The sequence below is a fragment of the Myotis lucifugus genome, unplaced genomic scaffold (genome assembly GCF_000147115.1).
Source record: "Myotis lucifugus unplaced genomic scaffold, Myoluc2.0 scaffold_419, whole genome shotgun sequence".
Classification (NCBI taxonomy): Eukaryota; Metazoa; Chordata; class Mammalia; order Chiroptera; family Vespertilionidae; genus Myotis; species Myotis lucifugus.
Genome location: NW_005871467.1, coordinates 239,915 through 256,377, shown reverse-complemented (window position 1 = coordinate 256,377; position 16,463 = coordinate 239,915). Strand labels below are relative to the sequence as shown.

The following is a 16,463-nucleotide window of genomic DNA, read 5'->3' as shown; positions in this document are numbered from 1 at the left end:
ATGACTTCTTAGTGAGAACCCAGTCTCCCACATTTTAAACGAGTTTCCCCCTCCTTTTCTGTCAGACTTTCAGTAGGTTTAGAACTCACTAGTTCTACTGTTATTGTTTCTACCTTAAACTAGCACAACGTTCATGAAGAACATGAAGGTCCCTTTCAGGTCCCGTGTCTCCCCAAGGGACTAATTCTAAACTACCCTAAAATAGCCACTATATTTCCTTCCCTTCTTGCCAGGACAAAGTCTCTCTCAAGAGCAGTCTTAACAAAGTATAGATTTTTCAATGCTTTTTTTTCTTTTCCAACCTTGAATAAAGCCATTTTCTCTTCCATTAGCGCTATGGCTTCATAGTAATCGTGGGAGGTGGGCAAGTCAGCCTCTGTGAGCCCCTCCACTCCCGGAGCCAAGCTTCGATTTGGTGGAGGGGAGAAGGCAAGTCATCATTCAGCTTTGTTTTCCACACGTTAATCTGAAAAAAAAAAGGAGGGGAATATGTTCTTCAGCAGACATTCTTCTAGTTTATTTCTTCGCACATATTATGTTTAATTCTTTAAAGTTTCTCTGATCCGTTAGTTAAGGAAATCTTTATCAATGGATAAACTTCTTAGTTCTAAAGATCACTGCTGATCGAGAAGATAATGTAACAGCTGCAGGAGAAGAGGGCGCAAGAATAAAAACAAATGTTTTGATAAATCCATAATCAGTTATGAGAGGGAAATTAGAAATATTGAAAGCACCCCTCAAGCATGGGTAGATTCAAATGTTGTATGCCCTGTGCTCTCTGACATTACAACTACACCTCGCAAACAGATTGATAGATTAAATTTTCCTCATGTGCCCTAATTGTATGTTCACATCAAATATCTCCATACATCTCCTGAATATCTGTCCTTCACTGAAACCCCCCACAATGCAGGCGACCTTCTTCCTCGGCCTTCCCTTCCCACCAATCCCTATGTGCACACAAGTCACACAGCTGCCAACCACAGATTTCCCCAAACACTGACTGCACCCCCAGCTCTCGCTCTTGCTGCCCCTTTCCCTTACTAAGTACCATGGAAACTCACATCCTCACTCATTCACACATTCACTCATTCATTCATTCATCCACTGAACAAACAGGAATAATCTACTGTGCTAAGCGGTGGGGATAAAGATACAGAAGACTTCTGAAGTGGACGGGGACATGTGATCACACACCACAGAGTGCTGGCAGCAGCTAGACACAACTTAGATGTACGCACATGGCACAGGGTAAATATACTCCAAAATGAAAGTAAGAAACAGACTAATATATAACATCAATTTACACAACTTAAAAATAGATGGACACAAAAACACAACACGCATTTTGCAAAAACATAAAATAAAAAGACACACACTAAGGACCTCACAGTGTTGACCTAAGGAGAAAGGAAGGGATTGGTATAAAAGGAAATAAACACACAATTAAACAAGTGAATAAAAACAAGAGCTGGGCCTGGTGCAGACCCAAGTGCCATGAAGGGGCAGTAAGTTTAATACCATCTTCTACATCTGAGGGTCAACCAGATGAATAAAAGTTACAGCTCTTGCCTGGACCACCAAGCGGGAGAAGCAGATAAGTGCACAGCTGCAGGAACGTGTGGTCAGCAATATAATGAAGCCAGGCAGACGTGCCAGGGCAAACCTGGAAGAACAGGAACTCAACACCAATGACCAGAATTCCTAAGTCCGATCAACATGCAGCTCCGAAGCCACCACATTTCTTGGTGACCCTATTGAGAATGTGATTTTTTTAAATCTGAATCCATATGGTTCTTTTATGGTGTTTTTGGAATTCTCATTACAAAGACACCCCTATGAGATCAAGCACAAATCAAAATTTGTTTCACTCAAATCATTTTCTCTACTGATGGTATGTTTTAATTCTTTTCTCTTTCCGTTATATTTCTACTAAATGAAATGCCACTATTCTTACAGTTAAATTGTTTTTCTATAGAGAAAAGAATAAGCAAAGTTTGAATTTTATATGGGTTATTTGATTCATCATTCCTTCAAAAACATTTACTGGGTACCTACTACATGCAAGGCAAATAAAACAAACAAACAAACAAACAAAAAAAACACTTAATCAACTACCCAAGAATAAAGATGTCAAAAATTAGGACAAAGCTAGGCTCCTTTAAGGCAGTAGAATGGAACTACTCATAAAATAGAAGTATTAAATATTATCGTTTTTGCATTTTGTTCTGCATTTTTCATCATTACTGAGGTATAATTAAATAAAATTGTAAGATATTAAAAGTATACATTGTGGTAATTTGATATATATATATACATTGTGAAATGTTTCCCACCATCTACGTAATTATCTTTCACATATTTATCTTTTGTGTGTGTGTGATCACTTAAGTTCTACTCTCTTAGCAAATTTCAATGATATAACAGTGTTATCAACTATAGTCACCATGTTTTATGTTAGACCAGCGGTTTTCAACCTGTGGGTTGCGACCCCTTTGGCGGTCGAACGACCCTTTCACAGGGGTCGCCTAAGACCATCCTGCATATCAGATATTTACATTACGATTCATAACAGTAGCAACATTACAGTTATGAAGTAGCAACAAAAATAATTTTATGGTTGGGTCACAAATGAGGAACTGTATTTAAAGGGCCAGAAGGTTGAGAACCTCTGCGTTAGACCCTCAGACCTTATTCACCTTTTAGCTGAAAGTTTGTACCTTTTTACCAACCTCTCCCTATTTCCCCACCTCCCCGTCCCTGGCAATCACTTTTCTCCTCTGTTTCTGAGTTTGACACTGTTTTTAGATTCCACATATAAGTAATACCAGGCAGTACTATGTTTTGCTCTAATTGTCTTGCAAGTTTATTTTCTCAAAAGGCGTATGGCAAAAGACAATTCTATAATCTTAAATCACTAATGGTATATCACTAAGCCTCCAGTTAGAAAAACAATGAAAAAAGTTTCATTATGATAAGTTTTTAATATAAGCAAATTAGATGCATTTTTATTATATCTGAATTTTTGTGTGCATTTGCCAAAAAAACAAAGTAGAAAATTGATATGTGACTGAGTTAAAGAGAGGCTACAAATAATACCTCTAAGTCAGCTGTTACTCTTTTCACAACAAAAAGAAAGCTGCATGTTTTTGGAATGAAACCCCGTATGTGCTTTCTGACTCAGGGCTGCCCTCCATGAAGTAGTCAGGAGAGGAAGGATAAAAGGCGACGTTACCTTTCAATCCACTCCTATCTCACTTAACATAGACAACATGGCTCCGCCCTTTCTTTCTCCCTGTTGGAAATTTTGCATTTGGCTGAAAATTTCTATAAGATCTTGTCAGGTCAAAATAACATAATGTTGCTATTCTTCATGGCGGGCTTAAAATGAAACCTCTTACTAGGAAGCTTTGAGATATCTGGGTTCTCAAACAACTGAACCAGAAACTATCTAGATGGTATTTTCTGTTATACACCTGATGACATTAAAATTACTGCGCCTCATTTTCCCACACCAAGAAAATGAGCTTCATTCTACCGAAGGGATGGATTTTCTACGTACTATTAATTTGCAGCGCTCAACCTTGCAAAATAGTTCTTTCTATGGTTTTTTCTCATTATTTTGGGTAATTTTTCCAAATCATAGTCAGAAAATCAGGTCAGGTCTCTGTGGCCTGGGGCAGCCTGAACTGTACAGACGATATGTCTGTTTTGCGGAGGATTTGGAACAGAGAGCCCCTGCTCTTCACAGGGGTCACCGTCAGAGCGAGGGATCAATGAGCACAGCCACTGGTGGGAAGATTTCTGGAGCTGCACTACTTCTCCGAACATAGGTGCGCTGACAGGGCGGCTTTTTGAAGCCACTAGGATACTATTTGACACTCTTCGTAAATGGTGTGAACAATGTACTCTAAAACAGGCTGCCACTGCTGATGGCCAGGAGCCTGGAGCAGGGATCCGCAAACATTTCCAGGGCCGAAGAGAGTTTTTTACTTGCAGGTCATGCTATCTGTATAACAACTCTGTAAATTCACTAAAAATCATTTAATTATCCATTTAAACTGAGTGAGTTCTATGGTATGTAAACTATACCGCAATAAAGATATCAAAAAAGAAGAAAAAAGAATGAAGGCCAAATAAAGATATTTAGACATCAAAGAAAAGTAAGAACTTGTCAACCACAGGCCTGCATTATAAGTTAAAGGAAGTTTTTCAGGCTAAAGGAAAATAAGTTCGGATGGAAACTCAAATCTCTTGAAGAAATGAAGAACACTGGAAATGGTAAATATCTAGGTAAATATAAAAGACTAATTTTATCTCTCTTTCTTTAACATATGACTGTTTTGAACAAAAATATATAGCATGGTCTTGGGGACTTTAAAACGCATGTCTGTAACATATATACATATTTATATACAAAGCAACTATAGCATAAAATATGAGAGATAAATGAATCAATTTAATTGCAAGTTGCTACGTTTTAAAAGTTATACAATAACTTAGAAGTTATTCAGACTATAACATTTTAGAATGTATACTGTAATACCACTAAAAATATAATAGAAAGATATAGAGCCAAAAAGCCAATAAATTAAAATGGAATTCTAAAAATATTAACAATTTAAAATGAGACAGGAAGAAAAAGAATAGAAATACAAAAAAATAACCAGAGGAAATAAACACAAAAAAGAGTAAAATGGTTAGCTACATTGAACCATATCAATAATTACATTAATGATTACATGACTAAACATTTCAGTTAAAAGGCAGAGATTGTCAGAGTGAATAGAAAGCAAGATCCAACTATATGTTGCCTATATGAGATGCAATCTATATATATATAAAAGCCAAGCAACTGGAATGGTGGAACAACCGGCCACTATGATACGCACTGTGGTGGCCAACCAGCCTGATGGGGGCCCCAACCGGCCCCCCCAACTTCCTGCGGCCCCTACCCCTGGCCAACCTGGCCCCTGATTGTCCCCCTCACCCTTATAAGGGGTGGGGCCGGCCAGCCAACCTCCCACAGCCCTTACCCCCTGCCGGCCCAGCCCCAATTGGCCCCCATCAGGGCGGGCCGGCTGGACCCCACCTATGCAAGAATTCGTGCACCAGGCCTCTGGTTTAAATATAAAGACTCAAATAGGTTGAAAGTCAATGAAGCAATCAGCAAGAGAAGACTGGAATGATTGTACTGATATTAGATTAAATAGACATCAAGAAAAGCAATACTGCCAGAGATAAAAAAGGAATATCTCATAATAGTAAAAATGTCAATTCATCAGGAAGATATAACCATCATAAATGTACACAACTGATGACAAAGTGTAAAATATATGAAGCAAAATTTAACAGAATTAAAGGAAGGATTCAACCGATAGAACTGGACAAAATGTCAGTCAAGACCAGATAATCTAAACACTATCAATCACCTTAATTTATATTTTTAGAACACTATATCCAATAACTTACAAAATACATGTTCATTTCAAGTGCAAATAATATGTGCACCAATATGCGCCATATCCTGGGCCATAATACAGACTGAAATCACACAGATATATTCAGCCACACATACACACATTCATCCTTACATATTCTCTCTGGGTTTATACCAACCCCCTTTGAGCTTCTATTGATAGTGACGCATGACACTGGTCCATGGTGGAGAGGAAGCTGCAAGTGAATCAGAATGTGGCTAATCTACCGAGGCAAGCCAAGAATTGATGGAGTGTAAGAACTTGATAAGCATGCGATTTTTTTCTAAGTAGAATACTATAAATTCCTACTTAAAAATCAACCGATACCCAAATGAGACCATGGAGAAAATATTAAGAGCACTCTCCCAACTTTCTGCTGAAGCATCTATCCTGTATTTTATAGAATTCCTCACGGCAATCTAAAGTTCTCTTCCAACAAAGTTGTCCAATGAAAATGTTCCTCTAATTAACATAACATAGCAACCTGGTAGTTGAGGCCATCCCAGGCTTTTCTCAACTGCAACTGATCTTCATTCAGCTCATCCAGATTCCCTTTCATCGACAGGATGTCCAAAACAGGTTTTTTTCCTTCACTGAAGGACTCCAAAAAGGACAGCAGACTCTACAATTAGAAGAATATTTTAAAGACTGAAATGTTCGAATCGGTTTACAAAATGTCAACTGTAACTGAAAGGTCCATGGCTATAGGTTATATTTAAGTTTTTACTCAGATAAAGGTAAAATTCCCTAAATTCAGGATCCTCTCACTGATCCAGTTTCTTTCTTCAGTACCCCGGATAAGTCAGGTGCCGTCATAGGGACCTAGGTCACAGACTGGTCTCACATCAGTACTGTTGGATTTGTACTAGAATAGAGAAGCAAGGAGCCTCAGTTCTGGAGGACAAGTTAGGATGGCACATGGAAAATGTGAGTTTGTTTGTCCTTCCCAAACATGTGTTCACAACAAAATAACAGTAAGAGAAAGTGAGAATTATATGACAGCAGTCACCATGTATAAATGGTTTTGAGCCCTGGTTGGTGTAGCTCAGTTGGGAGAGCATCATCCCATGCACCAAGAGGTCACTGGTTCCATTCCTGGTCAGGACACATGCCTAGGTTGCAGACTCAGTCCCAGGAGGGGGCATGCAAGAAGCAGCCAATCGACGTTTCTTCTCTCATCAATGTTTTGCTCTCTCTCTCCCTCTCCCTTTCTCTCTCTCTCTAAAATAAATAAAAACTTATCTTTAAATGGTTTTTGAGGAGTTTATAATTAACTAAGCTTGAGCCAATTCTTCTCAAGTCATCTTATACAGACCTTAGAAAATACTTTGTCTCTGACCTCAAAATGTTAACAAATAAAACTTTTCTTGGTTCGATTTGTGTGAAATAGTCGTGTGCAAGAGTCATCAATTCCATAGAATTTAATTTAAAACATTATCCATCATTATTAGTAGCATTTTTAATTAAATTTTACGAGCAAAGTGAAGGATTAAAATATTTTAATTCTTTCTGATAATTATTAACTTCATAACCCCTTTTAGTTAAGAAACCTGAATTGGTGGCACATTACTAAATCCAAAAACATATATGAGAGCCAGGCACTTCACCGGACGCTGAGCATCCTGTCAATGAAAAATGTAGCAGACCAGAGGGAAGAGGGAAGAAGCACAAGAAGTCTACACAGTTCAGATGAAAGGAAAGTGAGAATATCTGATCCCTTCCTTCCCCAATGGCTCCAAACCAGAAAGGATGGTGTGCTGGGCAAGCCACACGATCCACTGAATGTTACTGTGGGAAAGGCTGGACTCATCCAACTTCCTCTCTAACGGACAGGGAAATGGAGGCCCAGAGGCGCCATGAGCTGTTCAGGGAGATGAGAGCATCTCCACCTCATTCAGGATGGAGAATCAGGGAGGACAGAGCTACATGGACAGTGGATTCTAAGAAACAGGACTTCGAAACCTTGACTTTGGCTCCTGTTAGTAATGCTGTGATGGCCCCATTCCCAATTTCCTGATTTTTCTTTCATTCAATACTCTCTCTGAAAATTATGGTCTGTTCTAGACCAGGAATTATAAAACTTTTACTGTAGAGGCAAGATAGTAAATATCTTGGGCTTTATGGACCAATGGTCTCAGTAGCTACTATTCTACTCTGGGGTTACAGCGTGAAAGCAGCCACAGACAATCCTTTAATGGGGCATGGCGATATTCCAATAACACTGTATTTACAGAAATAGGTGGTGGGGTCTACAGACCACAGTTTGCCTATCTTTGCTCTAAAACAAGCATGTCAAAATCAAAGGCTAACATGGGCCAAATAAACAAAGTTTAAGTTTATGTGGGCCGCAAAAAAAACAAAAGCTTCAATTTTGATAGAAATGTAGATTTATTTTGATAGAGACATGCTGAATACAAGGGCTGAAATAAATGAGTAATCGTTAACATAAAATAATAGAACACTTTAATAAAAATTAATATTTTTTCGTGAACATTAACTTACCAGACACTGAATAACTGCACAAGTTAATAAGCATAACACAAATAAACCTGTTTTTCTTGTTCTCCTAAAGCGAAATATTTCCTGCTGCTCACACCAAACAAGTCAGTCCAAGACAAATGACATGGCAATTGGCTGCTAAAATATTCACTGCTAGTATCAGTAGAGAGAAATGGTGTGCTTACGCATAAGGCATGTAAGGGAAATGAATGCAACACGATTATAATAATCAGTCACTAGCGAACGTTGTAGTTCGTTATTAATAACTAGTGTCCCATTGCACAGATTCGTGCACATGGAAAGGAAATTAATTAGAAGAAATATTTTAATATTGCTATTTGCGTCTTGCTAATGAAAAGGAAATAGGATTCTACCAAGTCTCCTATCTACCTACTCCAGGACTTCTGTGAGAATCAAATGAGATGAGGCACATGAAAACACTTCACAGACATTTGGTTAAAGTGTGAAATGTTTGCATCTGGTTATAAAGCAAGTTGGGATCCTGGACTGAAGAAACTCCAAGGAGGCTAGTCGCTAGGGAGAGGAAGCCGGGCGTAGCTATGTGATGTCATTACCCGGCGCCCATAGCCACTGTTTCCGGGCTGGGCTGGGCTGTGGGCCGCATTTTGCGCCTTGGGGTCTTGGCAGCTTTGGCTGTGATTTGGTGGGGTGTCGCTCCGGGGTGGTGACGGGGCCTGTATCCCATTTGGAGGAAGTCCAGTGTTGGTTTGTCAGTGCTAGGTCTGTGTTTCTGTTTATTTTTAAATGGCCAGTGTGCATCAGAGCAGCTCCTATATTGAGTGTCTGCCCCCTGGTGGTCAGTGTGCATCATAGCTACCGGTCGGACTGACAGACACTTAGCCTTTTATACATAGAGATTATGCATAACAGGATACTGTAAAAATTAAGCTACGAAATTTTTATTAAAATGTTTCTTAAATACTATTATATTGGCTGGGCCACAAAAATATTCATTGTGGGCCACATGCAGCCCTCAGGCAGCGAGTCTGACATACTTGCTCTAAAACCTTGCTAGTCAAAGTGCTCTTAGAACCACCAACAGCAACAGTAGCAGCAGCAGCAGCAGCTCAACCTGGGAGCTCCTTAGAAATGCAAATCTCAGGCCCTGCCCAAGATCTACTAAATTTGAACCTGCATTTTAACAAGATCCCTCAGGTGATTAACATGCACATTAAAATTTGCAAGTCTTAGAATTCAGTCCTAAAAGTTGTTAAATAGTTCATTCTGAAAGGCTTTTTCTGAAAACACCCCACTCTTCCATAAGTGTAAACTGCAAATCAATTACCCTTTAAAGTCCTACTTGGCATTAGTCATAGTCCTACCTTCTGATGAGAATGAAATGAGTTAATACATTTTTTTAAAAAGAAGCCATACTTACTTCATACTTTTTACAGTAGGTCTCATTTTCTGAGTCCTTTAGCATCTTCTGTAGTTTTTTCTCTTGTTGCGTTAACCAGACCATAACATCTTTCATTGTCCCCTGAAATTCACACATGCACGCATTTAAAATTCTATCCTAAATACACTTGATTTTTTTTGATTTTTTTATTGATTAAGTTATTACATATGTGTCCTTATCCCCACATTACCCCCTATCCCCCTCCCCCACTCTTACCCTCAACCCCCTGTTGTCCATGTCCATTGGTTAGGCCTATATGCTTGCATATAAGTCCTTTGGTTGATCTCTCCCCCTTACCCCCACCCTCTCCTACCTTCCCTCCGAGGCTCAACAGTCCGATCGATGCCTCTACATCTTAATGACTTCAAATATTAGTGAAATAATGTAGTCATTACACACCAGTGACTCATTGTGCCAAAGAGCAGTTTTGCTTGTTAATATAACACCTTACATTTTAAGAGGGAAACTAGCATCTGAAGATAATATGGTAAAAAAAAAACAAAAAAAAAAAACAGGGCAAGCAAGCCCCCCACTTTTTTTCTTTTTTTTTGGCTTATACATTTCCATTGTTCTTCAAGTTTGCAGAACATTATTCTAAGTTACTTATTTAAAGCAGGCATTTCAGAATACTGGCTTCCAATTGAGGGGAACCAAACTTTTCCCACCCAAAAATGTGCCTAATGGCGTATTGATTTTAAGCTGGTTATTAAGGAACAAGATTCAGAAAGAACCTTTGACCGCCCCCTTACTTGCCTAAAAGAATACAGATAGGGGAAAAAATTGTTTAAAGGAAGGAAGCGCCGCCTTCGTGTTTAAAGGAGGAAAGCGAAGACCAGATAGACACATGCCAGTAAGGTCTGAGTGCCAGCCAATCACACCTGAGAGAGACGGCGGCCAGAACAGGCATTGCCACTGCAAGGACGTGAAACCTAAATATTTAAACTTTGAGACAAAGGAACCACTCTCTCTCTCAGGCACTGGGCTCCTGACTGGTGTTGCAGAGAAATGTGCTCTCCTGCGCCCACATGGGATACCCCACTAATGGACTAATGGGCTTTAATTAGCGTGAATGGTGAACCATGCGTGGCTGCACCATGGATTAAACATTGGCCGTGCTTTTGGCTTTGTTGGAACCCCAGCTGCACTGGCTTAAAGGGCATGGGACTCTGGAAGCCGAGGAACATAACTGCAAACAAATGAAGCCTTTTTCCACATCTCATCCTCCCGTGTGAATCTCAGGAAATTCATTTTCTGAAGCTATCACAAGAACCTCGCTCCCACCGACGACGGGGGAGTTTGACTCTCTGGAAACAATAATGTACAGTAAATGGAGCCGACGGGAAAAATCTAGCAAAGCCTGTTTGCTAGACTCCACCCTGGATCCCACTGTTCCTGGGTGGCCCAGCAAGAATTTGTTTACCACATGTTTGCTCTTTTACATCATCCCATAAATTGCCTTTAAAATCCCAGACCCCTGCCTCCCTCTCCTTTGTCCAGAATGACCAATAAACCTCAACTGTCCAATGAGGCTCTGGGCCTCATATTCTTATGGCACCCCCGCAGGTACATCAGTAATGCATGTTGGACATTTCCTCCTGTTAATCCGTCTCAGGCTGTGTGAGCATTAGCCCGGCCAGAAGAAATTAGAAGGTGGGAGGAAACATTTCTTATGCCCCGACACAATACATCTAAATATGGGTAAATATGGGTTAATTCAAGAGATGCCCACATTTATCAAACACGCTGACATCAAAAATACCTTGAATATTTTACATATCCTAAAAATAACACTACTAAAGGACTTGGTTTTGCTATCCTAAGGAAGTGAGAAACAATCATTTTTCCTTAGATTCTTGCTTAGCTGGTAAACTTGTCTACTTTGGGAGCAAATTTTACTGGAAGAAGGAAAAAGCAAAAGAAGCTACATCTTATTTCCATTCTCCTTTAACTTTCATTTGCTTTTGTTTCCTATTAAGAGTATTTTCTATATAAAGTAAAAAAAAAAGGGTACTTTCTGTATATTTTTGCATCAAGTTTCATGGGTGATTGAATTTTTAATTTTATTTTTTAATATGAAAATTAATTAGAAAAGGATAGCTTCTCAGCAGGTCAGAAATGAGTGAACTGTATTATAAACCCGAGTCTCAGCTTGAGTCTCTCCTCCAGAATCAGCAACAAGCCACTTGGTGCCTCAACATAACAGATGGAAAAACATAGGCCAAAATTTGTCAAATAAAATGCAATAATATGACTAGCTGTAAACGACTTGTAAACTGCTGAGAAAGTAGTTTTTTAAAATGATAAAATAATATTCAAACATTTACCAAGTTCACAGCACTAATTTATCTTCACAGAAGCAGAATAAGTGTATATTTTCAGCTCAGTGATTTTTATGAAATTTCACCAAAAACATTGTGTTTAAAAAGTCAACGGAAAAAAGTAAATAATTAAATGGCAATCTAACTGTATTTCAACACTATCTCAACAAGCAAGGATTAAGAGTAGAATGCAATGCTTTAATTCTTATATAATTATAAAATTATGTAATTCCATTTATATTAAAATAAGAAACAGGTAAAATAGATATATAGCCCTGCTCAATGCTTAAAATGTTGGCCCACAGACCGAAGGGTCACGGGTTCGATCCCAGTCAAGGGCATGTACCTCAGTTACAGGTTCCCAAGCCCTAGCAGGGACATTTGTGGGAGGCAACCAATCAATGTGTCTCTCTCATGCTGATGTTCCCCCCCCCCCCCCCCCCCGCTTCCTCTCTCTAGAAATCAATGAAAAAAATATCCTCGGGTGAGGATTAAAAAAAGAAAAAGAAAAGAAATATGGGAAAATTAGACTATAGTGAGGGTTGCACAACTATTTCAATATACTAAAAATCACTGAATTATAAATTTTACATGGTTTAATTTTATGATATGTAAATTGTATCTCAATAAAACTGTTAAAAATTACAATAGACAAAAACTTGATAGTGCTAGAATTTTTAAAAAGCCTGCTAACTTAATATGTACTATATAGTGCCTATCTAAAGCTGTTTTAGGCAATTCATCACCGTTTAATAAATTACCACTTTTAACTAAAAAAAAAGAACAGGTAAGAGCATTTGAGATCTTACTTCCTGAGATATGTCATCAGTCTGGTTCAAATAAACTCTATTTTTTCCACCACCATTTATCCCCTCTATGTCCTCTTCCACCCCCACCCACACCCTCCTCCCCCCAAATCACCACACTGTTGTCCATGTCCATGAGTTCTCTCTCTTTTTTTTTCTTTTTTGCTCAATCCCTCAACCCGACCCTACCCCAGATCTGTCTTCCTGCTCTCTGTCTATGAGTCTGTCTCTATTTAGCTTGATAGTTCAGTTTGTTCATTCAACTCCATATATGAGTGGGAAAAAAAAAAAAAAACACTGGCAAAACTACTCTACAGTGAAAGAAATTGGAATACTGGTTGCCTGGGGTGCAGACTACAGACAGGAAAGAGAGACAATGGAACATTCTGGGTCACGGAAATGTGTTACATTATGATTGGAGTATGGTTTATGTAGGTATATAGATTTGTCAAAACTCAAAACTGAACATTTAAGTTCAATATGCAAATTTAACGTCAATTTAAAAAATTAAACCATTAGTAGGGTATGACAAAAATGAGCTTGATTTGTACTTATAAAGACATACCTGAGCTTTATCTCCAGTCCCAGGTGCATCCTTTGAATACTGTAGAAACTGCGCCACATAGGTCATGATTGACTTTTCATCGGGATCGACAACATCCACATCTGCAAGGTATGCCACACTATCACTTAGCTATAGATGGCGTTCACTGTTATTAACACTCAAGAACAGGCTATGCCATAAACAGCCTTGAAATGAACCAAAGTAGTCAACCAGCCATGCCATCTCTGGCCACTCGCCCTTGCTCCAAGACAGCAGTGGCTAAGGACTTACGTCTAGAGCAGGGGTGGGCAAACTTTTTGACTCGAGGGCCACAATGGGTTCTTAAACTGGACCGGAGGGCCGGAACAAAAGCATGGATGGAGTGTTTGTGTGAACTAATATAAATTCAAAGTAAAAATCATTACATAAAAGGGTACGGTCTTTTTTTTTTTTAGTTTTATTCATTTCAAACGGGCTGGATCCGGCCCGCGGGCCGTAGTTTGCCCACGGCTGGTCTAGAGTCAAACAGAGCTCAGCTGACTCCTGGCAGCAGTGCATGCACAGCCTCAATGACTACTATGCATGTTGTATGGATGGGAGCGTAAGTAGTGAGGGAGGGTGGAAAGGAGAAAAGAAAGCCTTCCACTTTCCAGAGACACAGTACAGAAACTCCCCCAGGAGTGTAGGAACATAAAGCAACTGGAATCCTTTCCTGACACACTGGTCTCAGCATGTATTCAGTAAACTTTCCCAAAAATACATATTACATGAAAGGACGTATTTTCAACACATCCACAAGAGCCTGGCTGGTGTGGCTCAGTGACTGAGCATTGACCCATGAATCAGGAGCTCGCAGTTCGATTCCCGATCAGGGCACATGCCCGGGTTGCAGGCTCAATCCCCAATAGAGGGTATGCAGGATGCAGCTGATCAATTATTCTCGCTCATCACTGATGCTTCTATCCCTCACTCCCTCCCTTCCTCTCTCTATAATCAATAAAGACATATTTTTTAAGAAGACATCCACATGTTATTATTCGTTCATTCATGGAACAAATATATTCACTGAGAGCCTTCTATGGGCCAAGTTTGGTGCTTCATTGACAGAGTCCACGATGAAATAAATTTAGAAAATGCTGAATTAAACAAAGTTTATAAAAATATTATAAATTCCTTAGCTGTAGAACTTTCCCAGACATATAATAAATTAGGTAGATCACAAAAATCACAAAAAGGGATTATAATATGTCAAACAAAATATACACATAATTTTGGGATGTTCCCAAAACAACCAATGAAAATTATTGGGGAAAAGAATCTTCTGTTTATTAATTCAGTTAAACTTAATTCAAAAAATATTTATAGAGATCCAACAAATGCAAGTCACAAAGAGGGACTACTGTACAGCTTAGGGGCCTTATGTTTCATCCCTTTAATCAATCATCAAGCAGATTACAGACAGTTGAGTAGATCGAGATGCCTTAAGAAATCTTCCCCTCAAGGAGCTTATGGTTGGGAGTACTACACACTCTGCATGGACCCAACGAGTGCCCTAAGCCAGCTAAAGGAGCAAGAAAATCTAATTTATACACAAATAATAAAATCCTAGGCAGTAGGCATATAAAGGTAACAATAAAGCTGGGGTGGGGTTTCATAAAAGGAAGAACCCCTAAGAGTGAGTCATTCTATCTTTTAATGAAGAAAATGTAAATATAATAAAGAGATACATAAAATAATGATACTGGCTTAACTAGGATTTTTTAAAATTCTCATTATATGAAGCTATGCATAATCATTAAACGCTTTAACAAAATTATGTCAAAAGATAATTCCCTTATCCATATGACTATGGTATTGGTTTGCATAAATAATCATGATGTATTTCACATTTTTTATCTATTATTTAAGATATTTAAAATGAATTATGGGCAATCATTCATAGAATGGAAATATGTTTTTAATTATATAATCTATTCCATTGGTTGCCTAGTTATTTTAACAACAAAGTATTTTATACTAATAATATAGATTTGCAGAATCAAAATACATGACTTTGGGTACTGAACACACAATACAATATACAGATGGTGCATTATAGAATGTATACCTGAAACCAATATAATTTTATTAACCAACTAGAGGCCCAGTGCATAGTGGGGTCCCTCGGCCTGGCCTGTGGATTGCAAGAGGTGCAAGCCAGGCCGAGGGACCCCACCAATGCACGAACAGGGCCAGGGAGGGACCGCGGGAGGGCTCCAAGGCATGTCCAGCCTGTCTCACCCAGTCCCGATTGGCCAGACCCCAGCAGCAAGCTAACTTACCAGTCAGAGCATCTACCCCCTGATGGTCAGTGTGCATCATAGCGACTGGTTGAACAAACGGTCAGACACCTAGTATATTAGGCTTTTATTATATAGGATGTCACCCCAGGAAATTCAATAAAATATTTTTAAATATGCAAGAAGCATTAAAAAAATAGTAATAAGAAATAGGGAATAGAACAAAGCATGGAGAAAATTTAAGGATAATGAAAAGCCAAAAAGGAAAGAGAAAAGACAAAAAAAGGGGAGGGGGAAGAAGCAAAGAAAGGAAAAGTTAACATAAGAAGAATTAATAACAAGCAACATGGGACCAGACTAATGACAAACCTCATAAAGACAAGAATGGAATCATTGTGAACTTAGAAATATCACCTAATTCAACTCCTGAAAACAAATGCAGTCCAAAAAGGCTACGTACCCATAAGAATGAGCACATATAGCAACCTGATCTTGGTTTCTCATACCATTCTCCAGCAAAAGGAACCAGGGCTCATTGGAGAAATGGCCCCAGGACTGGGAAAGGAAATATACAAGATAATCCTGGAGGATTATAGTGCCAAAAAGTGAGGCCATGCCCCAAAACACACAAGCAAATGCCACATTGGTGGAGATTTGTCAAAAGAGTACAGCAGCCAATTGAAAGAGCTCCCACTGGCCAAAACTTTGAGCTTTAAAAAAAATTTCTTTTAATTTGAGCAATAAAGTGGTATTGAATACAACCCAAAATATGAAATATCCATGAGTCCATACTGACATAAATAAAGGGCTGAATAAATAAACAAATGGAGAACAGACACACCTCCTGTGCAGAAGAATTCCAAAGAATTCAAGGAAGATGAACATAACTGTCCTAAGTGTGAGCTGCACATGGAGACGTCCCTGTAAAGAGTACAGTACAGAGAGAGAGGAAGCAAAGCATAACTGAAGTTAACTAACTGGTAGAAATTCTTAATTTCATGAAATTTAACAAAGAGTTTAAGTTCAACTTTCCAGGACTAAAAGACAATGCTGTTCTGTTTGCTTATATAAGGGTATTAGCATCTTCAAATCAACGTCACACTGGACATGGTTTTAA

The 16,463-nt window shown here is 38.8% G+C and overlaps 1 protein-coding gene across 1 annotated transcript in view; it reads right to left on the bottom strand.

Moving 5' to 3' along the window:
• SYNE2 (spectrin repeat containing nuclear envelope protein 2) overlaps window positions 1-16,463 on the bottom strand; it is a 254,062-nt gene that overhangs the window by 206,831 nt on the left and 30,768 nt on the right. Inside the window, 5 exon segments of the mRNA XM_023743920.1 lie at window positions 303-391; window positions 394-466; window positions 5,965-6,102; window positions 9,379-9,480; window positions 13,089-13,189. Coding sequence (XP_023599688.1) covers window positions 303-391; window positions 394-466; window positions 5,965-6,102; window positions 9,379-9,480; window positions 13,089-13,189 — 503 coding nt within the window.